The 27,031-nt window shown below is 30.3% G+C and overlaps 4 protein-coding genes across 4 annotated transcripts; 3 read left to right on the top strand and 1 right to left on the bottom strand.

The window, feature by feature from the left end:
- The first annotated feature begins 1,058 nt into the window (after positions 1 to 1,058).
- On the top strand, positions 1,059 to 3,519 carry LOC124943615 (ABC transporter I family member 20-like). The gene is made up of 6 exons (XM_047484096.1): positions 1,059 to 1,100; positions 2,576 to 2,608; positions 2,803 to 2,862; positions 2,950 to 3,057; positions 3,137 to 3,214; positions 3,283 to 3,519. Exons 1-6 carry the CDS (start codon positions 1,059 to 1,061, stop codon positions 3,517 to 3,519), a joined length of 558 nt encoding a protein of 185 aa, XP_047340052.1.
- Positions 3,520 to 11,628: 8,109 nt separating this feature from the next.
- LOC124943614 (uncharacterized protein At5g08430-like) lies at positions 11,629 to 14,086 on the top strand. The gene is made up of 3 exons (XM_047484095.1): positions 11,629 to 11,632; positions 11,768 to 11,955; positions 13,172 to 14,086. The coding sequence occupies exons 1-3, from the start codon at positions 11,629 to 11,631 to the stop codon at positions 14,084 to 14,086; spliced, it is 1,107 nt and encodes a 368-aa protein (XP_047340051.1).
- A 1,678-nt stretch (positions 14,087 to 15,764) lies between these two features.
- On the top strand, positions 15,765 to 23,794 carry LOC124943613 (ABC transporter I family member 20-like). Its single transcript, XM_047484094.1, has 7 exons — positions 15,765 to 15,849; positions 15,946 to 16,093; positions 22,658 to 22,682; positions 22,848 to 22,964; positions 23,031 to 23,150; positions 23,230 to 23,307; positions 23,377 to 23,794. Exons 1-7 carry the CDS (start codon positions 15,765 to 15,767, stop codon positions 23,611 to 23,613), a joined length of 810 nt encoding a protein of 269 aa, XP_047340050.1. The 3' UTR covers positions 23,614 to 23,794.
- A 298-nt stretch (positions 23,795 to 24,092) lies between these two features.
- On the bottom strand, positions 24,093 to 26,498 carry LOC124943611 (coiled-coil domain-containing protein 1-like). The gene is made up of 8 exons (XM_047484093.1): positions 26,406 to 26,498; positions 26,015 to 26,126; positions 25,824 to 25,903; positions 24,983 to 25,072; positions 24,762 to 24,905; positions 24,548 to 24,625; positions 24,418 to 24,495; positions 24,093 to 24,239 (listed from the first exon to the last, which is right to left on the bottom strand). Exons 1-8 carry the CDS (start codon positions 26,496 to 26,498, stop codon positions 24,093 to 24,095), a joined length of 822 nt encoding a protein of 273 aa, XP_047340049.1.
- Between the last annotated feature and the right edge of the window lie 533 nt (positions 26,499 to 27,031).

Genomic DNA, 27,031 nt, shown 5'->3' with positions numbered 1-27,031 from the left:
CGAACCCCAGACCAACCCGACCAACCCGACTAACCCGAAATAAGTTTTTTGCTTATTAATAATACTTTAATTTAAATACAAAATAATAAAATTGGCATAAACATAATAATTATGTTTAGAAAATTCAAAATTTTCACAAAATAAATATTACACAACGAAATTATGATATCATTATAAAAAAAATTCTTCAATCATCACAAAAGTATTTTCAAGTTCAAACTCCACTTCTTCATCGTTGTACACCTTTTTGTATGAGCCCAACATTGAAATAAGTATAAGTAGTATTTGAACAATCGTCCCCATTTATGAATAAACTCATAATATTTTCAGTCAAATCATCCAACTCCACCTCAGTATTTTCTACAAAAAGAAAATATTAGTCAAAGAATTGAACAAATAACTTTAAAATGAAAATAAAAAGACGAGCCACTAACCATTCTGTCCAACTAACCAATCTCTACAACAAACTAATGCCTCAACAATATAAGGCTTCATTGCACTACGATATTGGTCAAGTATCCTACCACCGGTGCTAAAAGCCGATTCTGAAGCAACTGTAGAAATTGGAACACTCAAGATATCTCTGGCCATTTTTGCAAGTTCGGGATACCTAAATTGGTAAGCTTTCCAAAATGCGAGAACATCAAATTTTGTATCTTTGTCAATTTTCGGTTCTTCTAAATAGAGCTCTAATTGACTCTTTTGAGCTTTTCCATTTAAGACCACAAATCAGATGTGAAACAAATCTTTCTAGGGTATGAATGCATTTCTTAAGCTAGCCTATTGTATTCATTTTTATGCATCTTGAGAATATCAGTCATTGTAGTATTTCTAGTGAAATGATTGACTTGAGGTTCCAAATAGGTAAATATTGATCTAAATGCCTCATATTCTACAAACTGAAATGGTAAATCATGCCTCACAATTGCTAAGATTAACAACTCTCTAAATCTTTCTTGACTAAACTTTTGAGACCTAATATTAAGACTTTTATCCCCTTGTTCTAACAAATCTTGAGCAATATCACGAGTTTTCTGTCTAGAACATTGATTAAGGATATGACGGCGAAGATTACCTGTTCCTATGCTACTATCAACTTTGTATGTAATTCCACATGCTTTACATTTACATCGCAAATCTTCTCCCTCTATTTTAGGAACCATATCAAAATATTGTCACCACTTTGATTTTAATGGTCTCTTTCGTTTACCAATACCAGTTTTGGAGGCTTGATCTTGGGAATCAATGCACGTTTCTTTATTTGCATCTAAATTTGCCATAGGTGAACCCTCCACACTATCCTCCTCAAGATCAAGATTAATTTGTGAACTCATTTTATTGATGGATACTAACAGAGTTCAAGAGATTAAAAAAGATGAAAATTAGAGAAGGAATGTATATTGAAGAGAAGTGAGAAAGATGGAAGAAAAAGAATAGTGAGAAAGACGGAAGGAAGAAAATGAATAAAAATTAAGGATATGGGTTAGGCCCGTTAGGGTTAGGGTTTTTTTGTAAGGTAGGCAAGTTATTTTTTTATTAATATATTAGGTGGGTCGGGTCGGGTTGGGTGGGTGGGTGGGTTCGGGTTGATGAGTGACCTGAACCCAATCCAGCCCAATTTTCTTTTTCAGGTTATATTTTGGGTCTGACCCGAAATGATTCAAACCCAAAAACGCCTAACCCTAACCCAATATTCTTCGGGTCGACTCGTGTCGGGTTGGTGGGTCGAGTTCATTTTTGACACCCCTACATGCACGTATATGATTTGTTTGTAAAATTTTTCACAACTTCAAACTGAATGTCATCGATTTGTAGGCGACATGTGTTGACAACACTTTCAGAAGGAAGTTTGATCTAGAAGAATACCTCCAACGTGCTCGTGAGCGTGAGTAAAAGGTTCTTCATGTTTATCCCCCTTTCTCTCTCGTATTCACAAAAATAAGAAATTAATCTTGTGTATTGTTCCCTGTAGTTTTCGTGTTTTGATCGTTGTATTTTTGTCATTATGTGTAGGAAGAGGTCAAGTCTAAATCCAAATGTAAGTAAAATAGAATTCATCTTCTCTCGTTCATACTGAAAACGAGAGAAAAGTACAAAAGGCTTTTCTCTTTGAAATTAATCTAATAACACCCACATGAATTTGGTTGAGGTTAGGATTGTTTGTTGTTTATGGAGATAGAGAATTTGGATCATGACATAGATTTCTTTTTTTGTTCATTTCAGATCGATCATCATGTATTCCCTGGTTAATTATGATCAACATTAGAATTTGATACCAAAACAACACTTAGAGCACTCACATACTTTTCCAAGCTTGAGGAATGAACAAAATCAATCTTCTTAATTTTATTGGGGTGAGCTAACAGATATGTCTCTTAATGTGGCTTTAAATGTCTATAGCAACTAACAATATTTCATATCATTTTGTGAATATATGATAAACTTTAATCATGAAGTATTAGTATGTGTATATATTAGTCAATTTTCAGTGCTTAGATCTGATGAATCTATTTTGTATAATGCTTATGATTGTATGAAATTCTGATATGGCTTTAATTCTGGTTTTTTTTTTCAGTGGAGAAAAGAGGTTGCCTTTGCGGGTTTTGGGGTAACTATACAAATGCATATATGTGTAGAGAAAGATGATATTTAGAGTATTAAAATCAAATCTTGAAAGAAGAACTGAATTGATAATTGTTAGAATCTCTTTCCCAAATCCCATCCTTTAAAAAGCACCTCTCAAAACTTCTTAATTGATTCCTGTAGGTATTGGTAATTGATCTGTCATGGAGAATGTAAAAGGTATCTCTGATGGACAGAGAAGATGAGTGCAGATATGCGGGTCTATTAAAACCATATAAGGTAGTATGTATAGCTTTGTTAGTTCCTTTTTCAAATAAATCAACATTTCTGTTTATCCAATGTAATTATCATATTCTTTTTATATAGGTTCTTCTTGCAAGGGCCGATCTACTGAAATTTCTTAAAAATAAGTGTGAAGAAAGAGGAGCATCGATTATTTATGCTACTCATACATTCGATTGGCCTTCCCACATTGTATGTTTCTCAATTATCTAGTCTCTACACCTAACAATCAGGTAAGTGTTCTTATGTTGAATTTGTGCCATATGGTTAGGTTTACGTCGCTCGTGGGGAGTTGCAGTTGGCTTTGCCAATGGAAGAAGTTAAGGAAGAAAGTAAATTGTCATTAATAGTTAGTTTTTTTTCAACTTCATATACAGACATGAAGTGTTCATTTTCTAATATGTCTAATTCATTTAGAGAACTGTTGAGAAATGGCTGAGGAAAGAAAGAGACGAGGATAGAAAGATGTGGAGCGAGAGAAAGGCAAAAGGTCTGCCTGAATTTGAGAGAGAAGTGAATGGTAGTTGTGTAATTGGAGATCCAGCCCGATGTGGTGCCTATACAATCAACAATGGTTGGGCTGCTGGAAGATTGAATTCCACTATTGTTGGTGGAGATAATTTTATCCTAAGTTCTAATAGAGTTCTTAGGTAGTAATCTTGATGCTCACTGTAATATTTTAATTCCCTTTTTGCAAAATACCAGGTTTAACGTCATATTTGTAATCCTCTATTTCTGGTAATTGATTTGGCGGTTTTCCATTTATATTTATACTTAATACACAATAGTTGAATACTAAAACTTGCACATAATAATGTAAAAAGGTATTTATTTATGTAACCTTGATAATTATTTAAAGCTACCATATAACTAAACATCAAAACATAAGTACTTTTTAGTAAAAAAAATAAAGAAGAACGTAGGTAATTAATAATTCAATCAATAACAACATTTTAAGAAATAGAAAATTAATCCAAAATTATGACATTTAATCCAAAATTATGACATCTCCATGTAGACAGTGTAGACAGTGGACAACATCGGGCTAAGACGGTTATGCCTGCCACAAAGAAGAATAATTCTTCTTAAATCAGATACACATCATCAGGCTAAGACGGTTATGCCTGCCACCTTCTGCGTGTCCTCCTTCTTCCCTAAATTCTGTACAAATACATCATCCTCCAACTTCTGTTTGTCTTCCTTGTCTATATCATTCACATATTTCTTCTCATTCACCACCTTGTTTTTATCATTCACATCCTCCACCTTCTCATTCACATCCTTGAATTAGACAAAATGTTTGAATTAGACCAAATGCTTGAATTAGACAAAATGCTCGAATTAGACCAAATGCTTGAATTAGACCAAATACTCAACTTAGACCAAATGCTCGAATTAGACAAAATACTCGAATTAGACAAAATGCTCGAATTAAACATACCTTATTTTTCTGCTTGTCTTCCTTCTTCTCCATCACATCCTCATTCACATCCACCTTATCCACATCATCAATCTCATCCTTGAATTAGACCAAATGCTCGAATTAGACAAAATGCTCAAATTATATATACCTCATTATTCCTCTTATCTTCCTTCTTCTCCACTACATCCTTATTTACATCCACCTTCTCCACATCATCAATTTCATACTTGAATTAGACAAAACGCTTGAATTAGACAAAATGCTTGAATTAGACAAAATGCTTGAATTAGACAAAATGCTCGAATTAGACAAAATGCTTGAATTAGACAAAATACTCGAATTAGACAAAATGCTTCAATTATACATATTTCATTCTTCTTCTTGTCTTCCTTTTGCACCACCACTTCCTCATTTACCACATTCTCCATCACATCCTCATTCTTTTTCTCCTCCACATCCTCGTTCTTCTTCTCATCCACATCCTCATCCTTCATCTCCACAATCCCATCCTTGTCTTTATCATTCAACTTATCCACCACATCCTAAAAAGAAAAGACAAAATGCTTGAACTAATTAGAAAAAATGCTTAAATTATACCAAATATTTGAATTAGACATACCTCAATATTCTCATTCACCGGATCCTCAATCAACACATTCACCTTCTCCAAATCTTCCTCATTCACCTCCTCCAAATCTTGCTCATTCACCTCCTCCAAATCTTACTCATCATTCTCTTCATCATTCACCTTTTTTGTTCTCCACAAGATCATCCACATATTCCTCATTCAATCTTATCCTACTCTGTTCCTCCCTAAGTGTGGATGATAATATGTCAAACTATTCTTGTAGTTGGTTTAAACTAACTATTTAGGTTATGGTTTTATAGTATTTCTGTCACTTGAGCTTAGCACTTTCCCAGTCCATATGACCATATTATCTCTATAAAATCCACTATAGAATCAACTGCCTCAAGTTGAATTGTGTGGTCGAAGGAGAACGAATGATAATAAACAAGTCATATTTGTTGATATTTTAAAAGAAATACACTAACAAAAGGAAACAACATATATGTAGTAACACTTCTCGGCAATCCATTCGTGTAGTAGAGCATGGATGAAAACCATAAAGAAAAATAACAAAAATGCTTTATTGAATAATATGAGCATTCAATTGCTGGACATGTACTTTAGAGAAATCTAGGATACAAGAACAAGATAAAATGCGAACAAATTCAAATGGACTCAACCACTCTAAGATTTATTTTTCGATTCATCAACTATAGCAGCAAATATTTCTTTACAAGTTGAAGTCGTGTATAAAGTTCCAGTTTTGTGACTTCGAGCAACAATTATTGCTCCTTTAGTCACCTTCCACGCACCATTTCCACAACTGAAACTGTGTCCTTCATCAAGTTGTGTAACATAATTCATATTGCGCATTAAACCTGGATTGTGTCTTACCTTATTAATCTTCCAAACAAAATTGTTTGCTATCTTCAATTTGATGTCTCCAATGCCAACAATATCTAATGGCTCACCATCTGTGAGAAAACATTTCCCACAGTTTCCATCCACATAATTCTCAATTAATCCTTTGTGGACAGTGGTGTAAAAAGACGCTCATGAGTCCAAAACTCATGAATCTATCGGACTATCAATAGACAGAAGCAACACATCAATGACAGTTTCTGTAATTGCGTTGGATCAATCGTTTTTATCGTCACTGTTTTCCTTTGGTGCTTTGTAGTTCCTCTTTAAGTGACCCTGCTTACCACAATTCCAGCAATCAAATGTCCACCCAGACTAGACTAACATAGATCTTTTCTTACCTAGGTTTGAAATTTCTGTCATTACCTATGCCTCTGTTTCAATATTTAGAGTAGAACATTTGAACGTTTCACCATAATCAATTTTACGAACCTGTTCAGCAAGAATACGATCTTTAACTTCAATAAATTTCAATTTAGAATTTCCATAAGAGTTACTAATTGTTGAGGTTCCCATTTATTTGGTAGAGATGTCAATAAAATCATGACACTAACTTCATCCCAAAAATCAATCATAATAGATAACAGTTGATTCACAATTATATTAAATTCGTTTAAATGAGTAGTGACAGAAGTACCATCAACCATTCTTAAATTTAGGAGTCTTTTCATTAAATGTACCTTGTTGTTAGCATATGGTTTCTCATACATACTAGATAGAGTTTTCATCGACACATTATGGTCTTCTTCTTTGCTACGTTGTGAGCAAAAGTTTTGTCTAGCATCAATCAGACAACTCCCAAAACATGTCTATTAAGAAGTTTTTTTTATTCAGCTTCATCCATCTTCTCTAGTTTCTCACTTAAAGGAACATGAAACTTCTTTCCATAGAGATAATCCTCAATCTGCATCCTCCAGAATACATAATATGTTCCATCAAATCTTCCAATCGCCAGTCTTATACTATTCTCGCTTGTCATCGTTTTCAATGCTCCGATCTAGTCTATTTGCCCTGATAACAGTTGTTAGGATTTGGATTCCCTAAATCCGATCTTCTTAAAATGATTTGTAAAAATGCAAGAAAAGAAGAACACAAGAAGACTCAATAAACTCTTATTAATAATTGTATAATTTATTATAAGTGTAAGCTCAATAACTCAACATTTCTTTTGCATCCTATCTCATAATTATAATTATAATATTATATATATTTTTTCTTTTATAATTAAAATAATAATAAACTTTTTAATTTATTTATTGAAAGAAATTATTTCAATAATTTAAATAATATTAAAAAATTATTTAAAATAAAATATAATAAATAAAATAAATTTTTAATAATAGTTACACTAACTAATAATAATATAATTAATTTTAAATATTATATACTAATAATAAAATTATAATAAATTAATTAAAATATAAAAACTTAAAAATAAGATATCAATTTTATATAAACAATATATTTAAAAATATTAAAAAAATTAAATATGAAATAATTTAATAAAAATGTTATTAAAAAAAATATATTCGTATCGTATATGTTATTAAGTAAAATATTATATTTAATTTGATCAATTATTCGTATATAATAATTAAAAGATATTACCTTAAAATTATTTATGTTTATAGATAATATTTATTTATAATTAGAGAAAAATTGAAATACTCAACTTAAACATTTTATATATTTTAAATAATTATGATATAAAAATAATAATATTTTTATATATTTAATTAAATAAAATATAATAAAAAATAAAATGAAAATATTAATACTAGTTTCATTTATCAAATAATATTAATAATTTATCACTAATAAATTCAAATATTATTACTGAAAATGAAAATATCCAAACATTATTAATGAGAATGAAATGATTAATACTCTTAATAAAAACTATATTTTTATCTATTATATGAATTCTCATTTCACACCTCCATCAATCTCATTCATATTTTTATTCCAATACTCCCTAAATATATTAATTTTAAAGATGACTAGAAAAGTATTATTTTAAAAAATAATTATGAGAATTTGTACATATTTTAGGAAAAACATAAATTATTTATATTTTCACAATTCAAATTTAAGTATAACCTCTAAAATTATTTTTATCATTACCTGTGTCCCTATTTTCAATATTTAGAGTAGAACCTTTGAACGTTTTACCATAATCAATTTTACGACCCTCCAGCATGAATATGATTTTTAACTTCAATAAATTTCAATTTAGAATTTCCAATAGAGTTACTAATTGTTGAGGTTCTCAGCTATTTGGTAGAGATGCTAACAAAATCAAAACACTAACTTCATCCCCAAAATCTATCTCAATAGATATCAGTTGATTCACAATTATATTAAATTCGTTCAAATGAGTAGTAACAAAAGTATCATCAACCATTCTTTAATTGAAGAGTATTTTCATTAAATGTACTTTGTTGTTAGCAGATGGTTTCTCATATATATTAGAGAGAGCTTTCATCAGACCCATTGTGGTCTTCTCCTTTACTACGTTGTGAGCAAAAGTTTTGGCTAGCGTTAATCGGACAACTTCCAAAACCTGTTTATCAAGGAGTTTTCATTCAGCTTCATCCATATTCTCTAGTTTTTCACTCAAAGAAACATAAAAATTCTTTCCATAGAGATAATCCTCAATCTGCATCCTCTAAAATGCATAATCTGTTCCATCAAATCTTCTAATCCTGATTCTTATACTGTTATCACTTCCTATCGTTTACAATGCTTCGATCTAGCCTAACTGCTATAATAATAGTTGTTAGGATTTGGATCCCCAAATCTGATCTACTTAAAACGATATGTAAAACGCAAGAAAAGAAGAACACAAGAAGGCACAAATTTATAATGGTTCACTCAAATAAGCTAAAATCACTTTAACCGCCACCAAATTTCAATATGAAGAAGAAGAAATATAGAGTTTTTGTCTCAAACTTTATCTCTCTAAAATTCTATTTTCATTAATGTAAACCCTTATAATAACATATTTATAGAGTAAACTAATAAAACTTAAACAACGGTCAGCTTAAGCCAAACTCAAATACAAACCCAATAAACTCTAATTATAGTTTTTGTCTCACATTTTATCTCTTTAGAATTATGTATTTATCAATATAAACTTTAAATAATAACATATTTATAGAATACACATTCAAAAAATAAAACTTAAACATCTATTAGTTATGGTCAGACCCAAACCTAAATACAAATCCAATAAACTATAATTAACAATTGTAGAGTTTATTATAAGTAGACACAATAACATCTTTCTCACATTTATTCTCTCATAATTATAATATTATATATATTTTTCTTTTATAATTATATTTGACGTTCTCTTATAATTAATATAATAAATAAAAAATAAATTAATTTATTTAAAGAAATTATTTTAATTATTTAAATAATATTAGGAAACTATTTAAAATAAAATATAATTAATAAAATAAATTTTAATAATAATTACAATAACTAATAATAATATAATCATTTTTATATAATCAATTTTAAATATTATATAATAATAATAATAACTTTATAATAATTTAATTAAAATATAAAAACTTAAAAAATAAAATAACAATTTTATATAAACAATAAATTTAAAAAATATTAAAAAAAAGTTAAATATGAAAAAATTTAATAAAAAATGTTATTAAAAAAATTATATCTTCTCAAAATATATGTTATTAAGTAAAATATTATATTTAATTTGATCAATTATTTATTTATAATATTTTAAAGGTATTATTATTTATGTTAATAGATATTTTTTTATTTATAATTAGAAAAAATTTAAATTATTCAACTTAAACATTTTATATATTTTAAATAATTATGATATAAAAATAATAATATTTTATATTTTTAATTAAATAAAATTTAATAAAAAAATATAATAAAAATATTAATACTAGTTTTATTTACTAAATAATATTAATAATTTATCTCTAATAAATTCAAATATTATCGATGAGAAAGTAAATATCCAAACATTATTAATGAGAATAAAATTATTAATATTTTTAAACAAACATTACATTTCTATCAATTATATTTATTCTTATTTCACATATTTATCGATCTCATTCTTATTTTTATTCTTATTTCCTGATTTAAAATGTATATTAATTTTAAAGAAAGCTAGAAATATATTATTTAAAAAAAATAATTATGAGAATTTGTTCATATTTTATGAAAACGGAGATTATTTCTATTTTCACAGTTCAAATTTGAATTTGAGTATAACATCTTAAATGTATGGTCTATACTAATAAAATTGAACTTCTTATTTTCATTTGTTGCTTGAAAATTTGAACATGTTCTCACCATACCATCTGATTAGGGATGGTAGATGATAATTTCTCACTTCGATAGTTCTTTCAACACGTGTATGCTCTCTATCTCTACACCATCTCTACACCATTGTTTCCCACTTTGAAATCATACATTGAAAACATAATTTTTCTTTTCTTTTCTTTTCTGCAGATTCTGTCGTATTTGTTTTAACGTTATTAATACTGTTCAACTTTATTGTAATATTTCATAACTTTAAAGAGAGAATTCCCGTTGTTTCTCTTACCGGAGACGAAGTTGGAACGTTCATTTACAGGGAAGTTCTTTGCGGGTTGATAATTTTTGTTCTTGGTTTTTGATTGAAGGATCTTTTTTTTAAGATGAAGTGGAATACAAGGGCTAAGAGGAAGAAACAGGAGATTAGAAAGGAAGAAATTGCAGAGGATTGGTGCTTTGTTTGCAAAGATGGTGGGTCTTTACGGGTTTGTGACTACAAGTAAGTATTAAGCTTAGCCATGCCTCAATTTCTTTGGGTCTATTCAATCCAGAACAAAAATCGATTATTTTGTCTTCTTTTTTTAAGATTTGTTCTTCTCTAGTCAAAGGGGACATGTAGATGTGTTGCATGTAACATCTAGCCACATTTTACAACTTTGTAATGTTTTGAAAACACAACTGCAATGATTTGTGGGGATAAGAAGGGAAATTTCAGAATTCTACAAGTAAATCTTAGGTGAAATTAGACTTAGATTTCAATTTGTTTGATCTGGGACAGTGGGAGTAAAGTAAAAAGCAAAAGGAACATCAATTATGTCATATATGAAGTATTTGGCGATTTGGTATCTTTGTAACATGATATAGAGTTGTTTGGTATTCAATTGAATGCATATTTTGGCAATTGTTAGGTAATAGAAAAAATTAGTATCATTCAATGTTCTCATACATTGATTGAACAAGATTTTTTCTGCTTGTTTGGAAGTTTGGGCAAAACATGATTATAATTTGGTTTTTGGTTGTAGGCAGTGTCTAAAAGCTTATCATCCCGAGTGTGTGGAGAAGGTTGACTCTTTTTTGCGTAGTAAATCTAATTGGGCTTGTGGTAAGTAATCAAATCTTACATTTTTTCCTTCTTATTTTTTCCATTTTAAATAAAATCCTTCATTTTTATGAATAAAAGTCATGTAATCAACTTAGGATTTGCCAAAGTTAGTGTCTATTTCGATTGTTGTAGAAATTCCACATTTTTATACATCCATTTTTGTAAATGATTGAAAGTTATCATTCTGAAATATACTTCCATCACAAGTGATAAGTTAGAGACATGAATGATTTGAACCTTTACTGGTATCAATTGAAATTAACTTGGATTCTTCTAAATTTATATTTCAGAGGTTTTAGTAGAAAAAAATAATTTTATTGTTACATTTCTATTCTTAATGTTTTACAAGTACTGAAACATAATTAGACATGAATGTTAGTTTTAAAAACCTGAAATAACTTTAGTTTTATTATTTTATTTTAATAGGATGAGTAGGAAATGAGTCAGCATGCATTAATAGATTTACACATACACATATAACAAAAAGAAATTGTCAGCATCATTGCTTGCATATTGATATAAACGTCAATAGTTATACAAATGTCATGCTATATAATTTTTTTTTTGTCTATTACAGGGTGTCATTATTGTTTTAATTGCAATAAGACTGCGAAATATCACTGCTTTTGCTGTCCAAAAGGCGTGTGTCAGCGGTGTGCAGATAGCGTTGATTTTGCATGTATTAAAGACACCAAAGGGTTCTGTCATAGTTGTGTGAAGCTTGCACTACTTGGGGAGGCAGGCGAAACTGTAGACTCTGATGGGGTATGCTTGAATTTTCTTTTTACTCTAATTGAAGCATATTTTTCTAGAATCAAATTATGTTTTAGTAGTGTGCTTTGTTTCTTCTTTTTGCTTGACTGTCTGTTTTTGGTGAAGAATAATGATTTATGTTTCAAGTGAAGCTATGAATGTGAATTATGTCTGTTAACCTTAGGATTTTCAAGAAATTTCTTAAGATAGAGAGCAATACATGAAGACAGACTTAGTTTATGTTTATGTTTATGTTTCCTATGTCTTCATGTATTGCTCTTTATTAAACTAACAAACTAATAATGTCTGCAAATAGAAGTGAAAAATAAGTTCGCCTCATAATCCCTGCATTGATTCCCACAAACTGACTTCTTTCTTAAAGATCTTCAACCGTTCTTCCATGAAAACTGTGAAAAGTAGAGAGGATAACCCTTGTCTTAGCCATTTTGAGCTTTTGAAGAATCTGGTTCAATGATACAGGTTTTGACCACTTCCTTCATTTCTCCTCAAAACCCATCCATTATTAGGTTTTGTCTTCTATCTATTGAATCGACTAGTTCTTTAGCGATGATAGATGCATCAATAATTTTTCCATAAACAAAATTCATTTGATGATGTTTGATGAGATTCTGGATTAGAGCTTTAAATCTATTAGCAAGTGTTTTGCTAGTACTCAATAAAAGTTAAAACTTGGTTAATTGGTCTTAGGTTTGGACTTTGCGTTCTCTTCCCCATTGAGAACAATAAAACTTGAGTGCTAACTTCTTTCAAATAGAGTTGTGAAGTGAAAATGTTTGAAGGAATTCACACAATGTTCTTTGATGAAGCCTCAAGATTCTTTAAGAAAATTGTTTAGCTTTATCCCCTTATCACATTTTTCTTTTATCCTCAAAATTTATCCACTATGGTAGCTCAAGTAGTAAGCATTTTATCATTTCGATTCCTACTAAAAACACCTTAAAGTATAATTATAGTGGGATTATTACTGTGGGGGTCGAACTCGCTTCCTAAACTAAAAAGAAAACCAATTACTGATAGTTGAAATTTAAATATTTGGGGTTAATAGATCATGCTCTCGAGTTTCAGGTATGAAAGAATCCAGTTATATGAATTCAGTTAGACCATCCTATTAAACATCTTAGCAATTGCAACCAATGTGCTTTCTAACTTTATGAACTGTCCTTTCTATGAACACGTCCTTCAATTTTGTTTTGTCCTTTCTATGCAGAATTCTTTGGACTTTAGTAATCGAGAAACATTTGAGTGTCTATTCTTGGAATATTGGGTTATAATTAAGAAGGAGGAGAATTTGACATCGGAAGATCTTCAATCTGCAAATACTGCTCTTAAAAATTGGAACAAAAGTATTAGTTCTGACTCAGTTTTGGTTGAGAGTTCAGAAAGCGATACAATGTCAAGCTTCTATAGTGAAGATGAAGAAAAAGAAATAAAGTCCCCACAAGTAATGAAGAAATCCAAAGATGAAGCGTCTGGAAGCAAAAACAAAGCTGCCAAACCAAAAAGAAAATTTATTGACTGGGGATCAGAAGCTCTCATCGAATTTCTTACATCTATTGGTAAACAGACAATCGATAAATTATCACAGTATGAGGTGTCTTCTATTGTCAGTCGATACATCAGTGATAACAACTTATGTAGTATGGAAAAGAAGAAGAAGGTTTTGTGTGATGCGAGATTACAATCACTATTTCAGAAGAAAACACTGAACAAAAACAAAATATATGACCTCCTAGAACTCCATTTTGCTGAAAACATTGAAGTACTCGACGATGAATTCTGGTCATTTTTATCGGATGAGGATGATGATGGTGTGACGGCGTCAACAAAAAAGAAGAGAACATTAAGCACAATTAAGGAAGCTGCAGAAACAGAGGAAGTGCAGGAGGAGGGTCCAAAAAGTTGTTTTGCATCAATTGTTGAGGAAAACATCAAGCTTGTCTTTCTCATGAAGAGTCTAGTGAAAAAAATGTTGGATAACAACGAGTCTGAGGCTTTTGATGCCAAAGTAATAGGCTGCTTTGTGAAAATCAGATCAGACCCAATGGATTACTCGCAGAAAAAACCGTTTTCAACTCGTGCTAATAACAGGTTTGTATTTGCACATATCATGCATCCATATTAATAAATTATATCAATTTTATATGTTTCATCTATTCTTGATGTTTTCATTGGATGCACTAGTTTTATTTTGGAACTACGATTAATTTTCTCCATACTTGGTTAGGTGTGAATCGGATTATGCAGGATGATAAGATGAAGGTTAACCTGCAAGCCTCAACTGGGAGAGTAAACATTGACTTAGATGTAGAGAAGTTATTCGATGGTATATTCGACGAGGTAAATTACACACAACAATTTCCTAGACCTGCAAGTAACTAAAGAAAATTAAAAAAACTTGAACTTATTAAAGAAAAGTTTTGCTAAACAATTTTATTATTTTCTAGGTAAAACTGTTATATTCAATTAGAGTTTGATTTAATTTTCATTTTTATCCTCAATACATTCATTTGCATAGTTTTTCTGTTGTTTCACACTACTATTCATAAATAATCAACATAATCCTCTTTGATCCATCTTTATTCCACAATGATGTCGCTCTAATCCCCATTTTTTTTTCTCACCGACACTAAGGAGAAATAATACTCCTCGATTGCTTATCAACCATCATAACATCATGTTCTGTTCATGTTTATATATTTTAATGTTAAAATTTTGTGTTTGTTTGAAAATAGAGTACAACCAGACTACTCTCTATGGTATCTAGTTGTGGGAAGACTCTGATATGAAGACATAATTAAATGGTTTTTTCTTAGTATTTTTAACTTTATAATGATTTTGAGTTTTGCAGGATGAAGTGGATGACTTGAGGAAAAGAGTGGAGGATGGTTCAATCCCTAGGCCCACTGTAGTAAGTGCTCTCATGTGTTTGTATAACTTGTTGCATATATTATATTGTGATTTGTCTCTCCCAAGGCCTATTACCATAGTATAATCTGTTATTATACCTTTTTTTAAAAAAAATTCTGACTTCTAACATGGGCGATTTATACATCAAAATATTTTCAATTGTATAAAAAAAATATGTGTTTGATCTTCTTGAGGAACTCCAAGCTCATTAACGCTAGTTTTTTATGTTTGTTTTTTTTTGTGAGCATATTGACTTATGTTTTAATTGTTGTTTTCCAAATGGTTAATTCAGTTGTGATTCGGGTATGTTTGGTGACACTTTGAGGACTTGTGTTTTTGTATTGTTTTTTGTCATTAGATTTAAATGACTCTCATTTATATTATACTGCATTGACTTAAAAATTTAAATTTTAATAAAATACCGTGTATTACCCTGTACTGTAATAGGTGGACCTTGATATGAAGGCCAGATATTTGCATGTAGAGATCACAAATCATGTATGTTTTTTCTTCTCAATCTTTTTTCTTGGTCAGGGATATATATATATATATATATAATGTTTCTTTTTGAATTGGATTTTGCAGGCAATTGAAAGAGAATTAGTATCTTTGGGCAATCGTATCGATTTTTATAATGAGAAAGGACGGAGAGCAGAATATCCTTTATTAGATCACTAATATTTCTCATAGTTTTCCATGTGTTTTCATGAAATATAATCTAAATTAAAATAGGAATGTCATTTTCAAACATAAGAGCTAACAATTTCTCATGCTTTGCACATTTTTATTTGATATCATTGTTATTCTTAACCTGCTAAGTGGTTACATTGTTTGAAGTACTAGATAGGAGAGAACTTCTTGAATCACCAGAAGAACGAAGAAGAATGTTAGAGATGGTTCCTCAGGTGGTTGCTGCTCCATTAGAGCTTGATCTTAATGCATCTCCCAACCTTAATGTTCAAGCCTGTGAAACCTTAGGTAAACCTTGATTACATTATAGTTAATTTTATTTATCCATTTTAAAGATAAAGTGATTAGCTTAATCTATTTTTCCCTTTATCTTATTTATGCTAGGTTCAAAGGAAGACAATGTCTCGACGCCTTTGGTTAATGGGGAAATGCCTACGGCTAATGAACCAGAAGCAGACAATGTTGGAGAAAATAATGAAACAGAAATAATCTATAGTGATGAAGATGACTCCTGGATGTCATCCTGGATGTGGTGAAAAAATGGAATGGACAACCACTTTTGAAGTGGTGAAATAAAAAAACATTGTGGAGAAACATGTAGTTTTACATGGTCTTTCTCAAAACAATTCTATGGGTCTTTCATTTTGCAGACATATTCTATATTTATTGTTTGTTTAATTTATTTTTCTTTTGATTGGAGTTTTACAATTACATTATGCAAGTTAATGACATGTTTATTATTTTTTGAGATAGTGGCATTTATATGTTTGTCTCTTTATTTTAAAAATAATTTTTACTAAGAAAGTAGATTTTTTTTGTTTAAAAAGTAAAAAAAATAATTTGTTAGTAAAACAATATAACTTAGATTTTTTTTTTTTAGGTTTTATGACATTATATGACTTACGAAATGGTAGAATTCAAGACTACTTGATGTTTTTGTTGATCTTGTGTGATTTTTTATTGGACAATATTTATTTTTATTGTGATTTTTTAATCTTTTGAGATTTTTTAAGCAATATTTCTGTTTTTCATTGTAATCTTGTTTAAATCACGTAAATAAATGAATAATTTTATTTTTCAAATACCAAATTATATATGTGAAAGGATGAAATCAATAATGTTATTGATATACATTTTTTAAGAATTGTAGTCAAAATAACTAAACAAAAATTATTAAGATATTTTTGATAATTCATTGAATTAAAATTAAACGGTAACACAATCAACATGTTAAAAAAGTTAAAATTTCGAACTTATAATATATATATATATATAATTCATGTATTTATCCATATATATATTTTTTAGTTTAAAAATTAACATGTCAATCATATTTGATTGTTTCTTATTTTATTTAAAGAAATTGAACATGCTGAATTAATATATTTTATTTAATTTAAAAAGTTAACATATTAAACCTATATTTTTTTCTATATTATTATAACATTAAAATTGAAATTTAATTATAATTTTATAGTTTTTTCGAACATAATAATTGGAATGGTATTTTAATGTCAATTTTTATAAAATTAGAATAAGAGTTTGAATGTAAATTTCAAATAAACCTTTAAATATAAATTATTATATTTGTTGTCATATTATTAACAAATAAGCAAACCAAAAGAATCCATTATGTTGCAATGAGTGACTTGATATTGACATATGTACCTACCTCATTTCTACCTACACTAAAATTTCTAAATAATTTACCTTAAGATAAAATGGTTTGTTTTGCTGCAATTAAGTTACATTATGCCGAGTCTATTTTATTTTAATAAATTTTTACTTCTCCATTGATTATAATATAAAACATTAATTGGTTGAACAATACATGTTTTGATTAACTTCCTTCATTTCTCCAGAAACTCATCCTTCTTAATTAGGATATAAAGAAGTCACTCCGAACTCCCAAGTCACATAGTAAAAAACTTTCAATATCTAGTTTGCAAAAGTATATTGAACCTGTTCTCATTTCAATTTAGTCGATGGATTCTGTACCAATGACAGATGCATTTGTTTGTGTGATAAGTCATAAAATGCGGGATTAGAGCCTTAAATATTTAGATCAAATGTTTTGATATTACATATAAAAGCTAAACACTAGGTTAATGAGTATTTTGTTAGGGTTTTCATTCATTCCGAGTTTCTTAATGTGAACAATAAAACTTGAAGGAATCCATGTAATGATGCAATGTTATTTTGAATATTTGTTTGATTATCGACTTGTAATCGTGTTAGTCAAATGATTTGATTGATATTGTATATGTCTTGAATGCATGGATTGTTTTGTGGAATTACTTTTTTTTTTTTTTTTTGGTAAGAATTCGAATTTGAAACGTATCTTGAATGAATACAAAACACATATTTTTTTTATTTAAAAATTTAAAAAAAAGTTATTGGATGATATTTAAAATAGCGACAATACCTAGCTAGCTAGTTTTTGACCCATTAGTAATTTTGCTTTTTTCTCATTCAGACTTCGAACCACTGCATGGGCGAGTTTCATCAACTTTTTTCTTCTATATATATTTATTTTTATTTGTATATTCATTTTCTAGCTGGCCTGCCCTGCAAAAAAGAAAAAGAAAAAGACGTGTGTAACATAGCCATCATGAAACTGGGATAGATATTGCACAGTCATGAGATGTCTATTAATCTTATTTAATATTTTCAACTTATTTATTAAATGTGTATTTAATTGCATTTATTATAATAGGGTTGAAACAAAGCGTTTGGCATTCAAATTCAATACTACTTGAAAAATCATTCATATAGAAAATCTTTTTTTTTTTTTTGTACGTTTTGACCCATGAGAATGTTAAAGACAAAATCTAGACACTTCTACAATTTTAGGTCATTATTATTTTGAAAATTTCTTTAACTGTGATACAAATGAATTATCAATGACTATTTTTTCATTACCCCTCTCACAATCAAGTTAGCTATAGGATAGATTAGGATTTTACTTTACTTAACGTTTAACTTTACTAACTTTTCTTCGTAATTCTGAAATAAAAAGTTACTTTTGACCAAAAATCTGATGCCAGCACAGTTAATTATGTGATGCTATTTAATGTGACTATACAGTTCATCCTTGTGCAATTACCTAGGGTGAACATATATTGTTGACCCAACTTCAAACTAAACTAATATTTACCTTGGTAAGATAATTTGATTTGAGTTAAATTTAGATATGGTTTAATTTATATTAGATATGGTTTAATTTATTTTAGATAGGGTTACTTAAACAAAATAACTTTAATTAAAAAAATCAAACATGCTGCATTCCACCTCACACTCCTTTGCTTAAGACATCTCCAATTAGGATGAACCCAGGAATTACAGTTAGAATGAGTTTAGAAAAAATTAAAATGAGTTTAATTTTTTTTAGAATGGAGTTGAATAAAATAATGAAAAAAATTTATATATTTAACCAATGATGAACATGAATTTAAACTTTTTTAGATTTATAAAATAAAATAATGAATAAAAATGAAAATAAAATAAAATTAAGGAGCCATATCCTTTTTCTATTATAATTTTTTTTTTGTTAAAGTCTTGCTCAGCCCGGCTCGAACCTACATCTACTCCAAAAGAGAGTTATTCTTATATATAAGGGAATATTAAAAAATATATATTATGAAATCGAAATAAATTTAATTATATTTCTATATAATAAAATATAATAAAAATGTAAAATAAAAAATATATATATATGTCCAACCAAATAAGTGATATCCTCATTTTAAATATAATTATAACAAGACATTTGTTATTAAATATAAACGAATAAAATAACAATTAATTATCACAAAAATAATTAATTTTTATTAAAAGACTTTCTTATATATTATATGTTTTTATTGAACGATGGGTTCATACATATTATCATTAGAGGGAAATTTGACGAAATGGTCCTGATAATGGGTGTAATTCCAAAAATGGATCACGTCTGATAAATCTTGTAAGAAAGGCTTTTTCGTCCTACGAAATGTCCGTCTTGCCCTTGTGACTGCACTTACTCGAATTACACTTACTCAAATTACACTTACACGTATTACACTTACGCGAATTATACTTATGTGTAATATGTAATATGTGTACATTGAAAGGTGCATATTTTTATACGCGCATTATGTAATATGCGTCTTTCAATGTACGCATATTACATAATACGCGTATATGTAATATGCGTCTTTCATGGTATATAAAGTGCTTAATTTGACCCTCATTTTAAATCTTCAATTTTTAGGGTTGTGACTCTCTCTCTCAAACCCTATCCCCTCTACTTCCGCTCCTGCTCCCTTTTCCACGACACTCCGTTCGTTCAAGATTAGCAGCTGCCAAGACCGCGACCGCTCCGTTTGTTCAATAATACATGTACGTAGGGGTGTCAATTCAGGTGGGTCGGGTGGGTTCGAGTCGGGTTGAAGGAGGTGCATTATAACAAAATTTTTAACCCGAACCCAAACTCGACCCGAACCCAAACCCAGACCAACCCGACTAACCCGAAATAAATTTTTTGCTTAATAATAATACTTTAATTTAAATAAAAAATAATAAAATTGGCATAAACATAATAATTATGTTTAGAAAATTCAAAATTTTCACAAAATAAATATTACACAACGAAATTATGATATCATTATAAAAAAATTCTTCAATCATCACAAAAGTATTTTCAAGTTCAAACTCCACTTCTTCATCGTTGTACACCTTTTTGTATGAGCCCAACCTTGAAATAAGTTTAAGTAGTATTTGAGCCATCATCCCCATTTATGAATAAACTCATAATATTTTCAGTCAAATCATCCAACTCCACCTTAGTATTTTCTACAAAAAGAAAATATTAGTCAAAGAATCGAACAAATAACTTTAAAATGAAAATAAAAAGACGAGCCATTGACCATTCTGTCCAACTAACCAATCTCTACAACAAACTAATGCCTCAACAACATTAGGCTTCATTACACTACGATATTGGTCAAGTATCCTACCACCGGTGCTAAAAGCCGATTCTGAAGCAACTGTAGAAATTGGAACACTCAAGATATGTCTGGCCATTTTTACAAGTTCAGGATACCTAAATTGGTAAGCTTTCCAAAATGCGAGGACATCAAATTTTTTATCTCTGTCAATTTTCGGTTCTTCCAAAGAGAGCTCTAATTGACTCTTTTGAGGTTTTCCATTGAAGTCCACAAATCAGATGTGAAACAAATCTTTCCAGGGCATGAATGCATTTCTTGAGCTATCCTATTGCATTCATTTTTATGCATCTTGAGAATATCAGTCATTGCAGTATTTCTAGTGAAATGATTGAATTGCAGTATTTCTAGTGAAATGATTGACTTGAGGTTCCAAATAGGTAAATATTGATCTAACGGCCTCATATTCTACAAACTGAAATGGTAAATCATGCCTCACAATTGCTAAGATTAGCAACTCTTTAAATCTTTCTTAACTAAACTTTTGAGACCTAATATTAAGACTTTTATCCCCTTGTTCTAACAAATCTTGAGCAATATCACGAGTTTTCTGTCTAGAATATTGATTAAGGATATGACGACGAAGATTACCTGTTCCTATGCTACTATCAACTTTGTATGTAATTCCACATGCTTTACATTTACATCACAAATCTTCTCCCTCTATTTTAGGAAGAATATCAAAATACTGCCACCACTTTGATTTTAATGGTCTCTTTCGTTTACCAATACCAGTTTTGGAGGCTTGATCTTGGGAATCAATGCACGTTTCTTTATTTGCATCTAAATTTACCATGGGTGAACCCTCCACACTATCCTCCTCAAGATCAAGATTAATTTGTGAACTCATTTTATTGCTGGATACTAGCGGAGTTCAAGAGATTAAAAAAGATGAAAATTAGAGAAGGAATGTATATTGAAGAGAAGTGAGAAAGATGGAAGAAAAAGAATAGTGAGAAAGACAGAAGGAAGAAAAGGAATAAAAATTAAGGATACGGGTTAGGCCCGTTAGGGTTAGAGTTTTTTTGTAAGGTAGGCAAGTTATTTTTTTATTAATATATTAGGTGGGTCGGGTTGGGTGGGTGGGTTTGGGTTGATGAGTGACCTGATTTTTTAATTCAGGTCAACCCGGGTTGACCCGAAACCAATCCAACCCAATTTTCTTTTTCAGGTTATATTTTGGGTCTGACCCAAAATAATTCAAACCCGAAAACCCCCAACCCTAACCCAATATTCTTCGGGTCGACTCGTGTCGGGTTGGCGGGTCGAGTTCATTTTTGACACCCCTACATGCACGTATATGATTTGTTTGTATATTTTTTCACAACTTTAAACTGAATGTCATCGATTTGTAAGCGACATGTGTTGACAACACTTTCAGAAGGAAGTTTGATCTAGAAGAATACCTCCAACACGCTCGTGAGCGTGAGTAAAAGGTTCTTCATGCTTATCCCCCTTTCTCTCTCGTATTCACAAAAATAAAAAATTTGATCTTGTGTATTCTTCCATGTAGTTTTCGTGTTTCGATCATTGTATTTTTGTCATTATGTGTAGGAAGATGTCAAGTCTAAATCCGTAAGTAAAATAGAATTCATCTTCTCTCGTTCATACTGAAAACGAGAGAAAAGTACAAAAGGCTTTTCTCTTTGAAACTAATCTAATAACACTCACATGGATTTGGTTGAGGTTAGGATTGTTTGTTGTTTATAGAGATAGAGAATTTGGATCATGACATAGATTTCTTTTTTTTTGTTCATTTCAGATCGATCATCATGTATTCCCTGGTTAATTATGATCAACATTAGAATTTGATACCAAAATAACACTTAGAGCACTCACATACTTTTCCAAGCTTGAGGAATGAATAAAATCAATCTTCTTAATTTTATTGGGGTGAGCTAACAGATATGTCTCTTAATGTGGTTTTAAATGTCTATAGAAACTAACAATATTTCATATCACTTTGTTATGATATGATGAACTTTAATCATGAAGTATTAGTATGTGTATATATTAGTCAATTTTCAATGCTTAGATCTGATGAATCTATTTGTATAATGCTTATGATTGTATGAAATTCTGATATGGCTTTAATTCTGGTTTATTTTCAGTGAAGAAAAGAGGTTGCCTTTGCGGGTTTTGGGTAGCTATACAAATGCATATATGTGCAGAGAAAGATGATATTTAGAGTATTATGATCAAATCTTGAAAGAAGAACTTAATTGATAACTATTAGAATCTCTTTCCCAAATCCCATCCTTTAAAAAGCACCTCTCAAAACTTCTTAATTGATTCCTGTAGGTATTGGTAATTGATCTGTCATGGAGAATGCACAAGGTATCTCTGATGGACAGAGAAGATGAGTGCAGATATGCGGGTCTATTAAAACCATATAAGGTAGTATGTATAGCTTTGTCAGTTCCTTTTTCAAATAAATCAACATTTCTGTTTATCCAATATAATTATCATATTCTTTTCATGTAGGTTCTTCTTGCAAGGGCCGATTTACTGAAATTTCTTAAAAAGGAATGTGAAGAAAGAGGAGCATCGATTATTTATGCTACTCATACATTCGATGGTCTGAAGGATTGGCCTTCCCACATTGTATGTTTCTCAATTATCTAGTCTCTACACCTAACAATCAGGTAAGTGTTCTTATGTTGAATTTGTGCCATATGGTTAGGTTTACGTCGCTCGTGGGGAATTGCAGTTGGCTTTGCCAATGGAAGAAGTTAAGAAAGAAAGTAACTTGTCATTAATGGTCAGTTTTTTTTTCAACTTCATATGCAAACATGAAGTGTTCATTTTCTAATATGTCTAATTCATTTAGAGAACTGTTGAGAAATGGCTGAGGAAGGAAAGAGACGAGGATAGAAAGATGTGGAGCGAGAGAAAGGCAAAAGGTCTGCTTGAATTTGAGAGAGAAGTGAATGGTAGCTGTGTAATTGGAGATCCAGCCCGATGTGGTGCCTATACAATCAACAATGGTTGGGCTGTTGGAAGATTGAATTTCACTATTGTTGGTGAAGATAATTTTATCCTAAGTTCTAATAGAGTTCTTAGGTAGTAATCTTGATGCTCACTGTAATATTTTAATTCCCTTTTTGCAAAATAACAGGTTTAACGTCATATTTGTAATCCTCTATTCCTGGTAATTGATTTGGCGGTTTTCCATTTATATTTATACTTAATACACAATAGTTGAATACTAAAACTTGCACATAATAATGTAAAAAGGTATTTATTTATGTAACCTTGATAATTATTTAAAGCTACCATATAACTAAACATCAAAACATAGGTACTTTTTAGTAAAAAAATAAAGAAGAACGTAGGTAATTAATAATTCAATCAATAACAACATTTTAAGAAATAGAAAATTAATCCAAAATTATGACATTTAATCCAAAATTATGACATCTCCATGTAGACCGTGTAGACAGTGGACAACATCGGGCTAAGACGGTTATGCCTTCCATAAAGAAGAACAATTCTTCTTAAATTAGATACACATCATCGGGCTAAGACGGTTATGCCTACCACCTTCTACGTGTCCTCCTTCTTCCCCAAATTCTGTACAAACACATCATCCTCCAACTTCTGTTTGTCTTCCTTGTCTATATCATTCACATTTTTCTTCTCATTCACCACCTTGTTTTTATCATTCACATCCTCCACCTTCTCATTCACATCCTTGAATTAGACAAAATGTTTGAATTAGACTAAATGCTTGAATTAGACAAAATGCTCGAATTAGACCAAATGCTTGAATTAGACCAAATGCTTGAATTAGACAAAATACTCAACTTAGACCAAATACTCGAATTAGACAAAATACTCGAATTAGATAAAATACTAGAATTATACATACCTCATTCTTCTGCTTGTCTTCCTTCTTCTCCATCACATCCTCATTCACATCCACCTTCTCCACATCATCAATCCCATCCTTGAATTAGACCAAATGCTCAAATTAGACAAAATGCTCAAATTATACATACCTCATTGTTCCTCTTATCTTCATTCTTCTCCACTACATCCTTATTTACATCCACCTTCTCTACATCATCAATTTCATACTTGAATTAGACAAAACACTTGAATTAGACAAAATGCTTGAATTAGACAAAATGCTCGAATTAGACAAAATGCTCGAATTAGACAAAATGCTTGAATTATACATATTTCATTCTTCTTCTTGTCTTCCTTTTGCACCACCACTTCCTCATTCACCACATTCTCCATCACATCCTCATTCTTTTTCTCCTCCACATCCTCGTTCTTCTTCTCATCCACATCCTCATCCTTCAGCTCCACAATCCCATCCTTGTCTTTATCATTCAACTTATCCACCACATCCTAAAAAGAAAAGAAAAAATGCTTGAATTAATCAGAAAAAATGCTTAAATTATACCAAATATTTGAATTAGTCATACCTCAATATTCTCATTCACCGGATCCTCAATCAACACATTTGCCTTCTCCAAATCTTCCTCATTCACCTTCTCCAAATATTCCTCATTCACCTCCTCCAAATCTTACTCATCATTCTCTTCATCATTCACATTTTTTTCTCCACAAGATCATCCACATATTCCTCATTCAATCTTATCATGCTATGTTCCTCCCTAAGTGTGGATGATAATATGTCAAACTATTCTTGTAGTTGGTTTAAACTAACTATTTAGGTTATGGTTTTAGAATATTTCTGTCACTTGAGCTTAGCACTTTCTCAGTCCATATGACCATATTATCTCTATAAAATCCACTATAGAATCAACTGTCTCAAGTTGAATTGTGTGGTCGAAGGAGAACGAATGATAATAAACAAGTCATATTTGTTGATATTTTAAAAGAAATACACTAACAAAAGGAAACAACATATATGTAGTAACACTTCTCGGCGATCCATTCGTGTAGTAGAGCATGGATGAAAACCATAAAGAAAAATAAAAAAATGCTTTATTGAATAATATGAGCATTCAGTTGCTGGACATGTACTTTAGAGAAATGTAAGATGCAAGAACAAGATTAAATACAAACAAAATTCAAATGGACTCAACCACTCTAAGATTTATTTTTCGATTCATCAACTATAGCAGCAACTATTTCTTTACAAGTTGAAGTCGTGTATAACGTTCCAGTTTTGTGACTTCGAGCAACAATTATTGCTCCTTTAGTCACCTTCCACGCACCATTTCCACAATTGAAACTGTGTCCTTCATCAAGTTGTGTAACATAATTCATATTGCGCATTAAACCTGGATTGTGTCTCACCTTATTAATCTTCCAAACAAAATTGTTTACTATCTTCAATTTAATGTCCCCAATGCCAACAATATCTAATGGCTCACCATCTGTGAGAAAACATTTCCCACAGTTTCCATCCACATAATTCTCAATTAATCCTTTGTGGACAGTGGTGTGAAAAGGCGCTCATGAGTCCAAAACTCATGAATCTATCGTACTATCAATAGACAGAAGCAACACATCAATGACAGTTTCTGTAATTGCGTTGGATCCATCATTTTTATCGTCATTGTTTTCCTTTGGTGCTTTGTAGTTCCTCTTTAAGTGACCCTGCTTACCACAATTCCAGCAATCAAATGTCCACCCAGACTAGACTAACATAGATCTTTTCTTACCTAGGTTTGAAATTTCTGTCATTACCTATGCCTCTGTTTTCAATATTTAGAGTAGAACATTTGAACGTTTCACCATAATCAATTTTACGAACCTGTTCAGCAAGAATACGATCTTTAACTTCAATAAATTTCAATTTAGAATTTCCATAAGAGTTACTAATTGTTGAGGTTCCCATCTATTTGGTAGAGATGTCAATAAAATCATGACACTAACTTCATCCCCAAAATCAATCACAATAGATAACAGTTGATTCACAATTATATTAAATTCGTTCAAATGAGTAGTGACAGAAGTACCATCTACCATTCTTAAATTGAGGAGTCTTTTCATTAAATGTACCTTGTTGTTAGCATATGGTTTCTCATACATACTAGATAGAGTTTTCATCGACACATTATGGTCTTCTTCTTTGCTACGTTGTGAGCAAAAGTTTTGTCTAGCATCAATCAGACAACTCCCAAAACATGTCTATTAAGAAGTTTTTTTTATTCAGCTTCATCCATCTTCTCTAGTTTCTCACTTAAAGGAACATGAAACTTATTTCCATAGAGATAATCCTCAATCTGCATCCTCCAGAATACATAATATGTTCCATCAAATCTTCCAATCGATAGTCTTATACTATTCTCGCTTGTCATCGTTTCCAATGCTCCGATCTAGCCTATTTGCCCTGATAACAGTTGTTAGGATTTTGATTCCCTAAATCCGATCTTCTTAAAATGATTTGTAAAGATGCAAGAAAATAAGAACACAAGAAGACTCAATAAACTCTTGTTAACAATTGTATAATTTATTATAAGTGTAAGCTCAATAACTCAACATTTCTTTCACATTCTATC

The sequence above is a fragment of the Impatiens glandulifera genome, chromosome 6 (assembly GCF_907164915.1).
Source record: "Impatiens glandulifera chromosome 6, dImpGla2.1, whole genome shotgun sequence".
NCBI classification, from domain to species: domain Eukaryota; kingdom Viridiplantae; phylum Streptophyta; class Magnoliopsida; order Ericales; family Balsaminaceae; genus Impatiens; species Impatiens glandulifera.
This window is presented reverse-complemented; position numbering and strand designations above follow the sequence as displayed.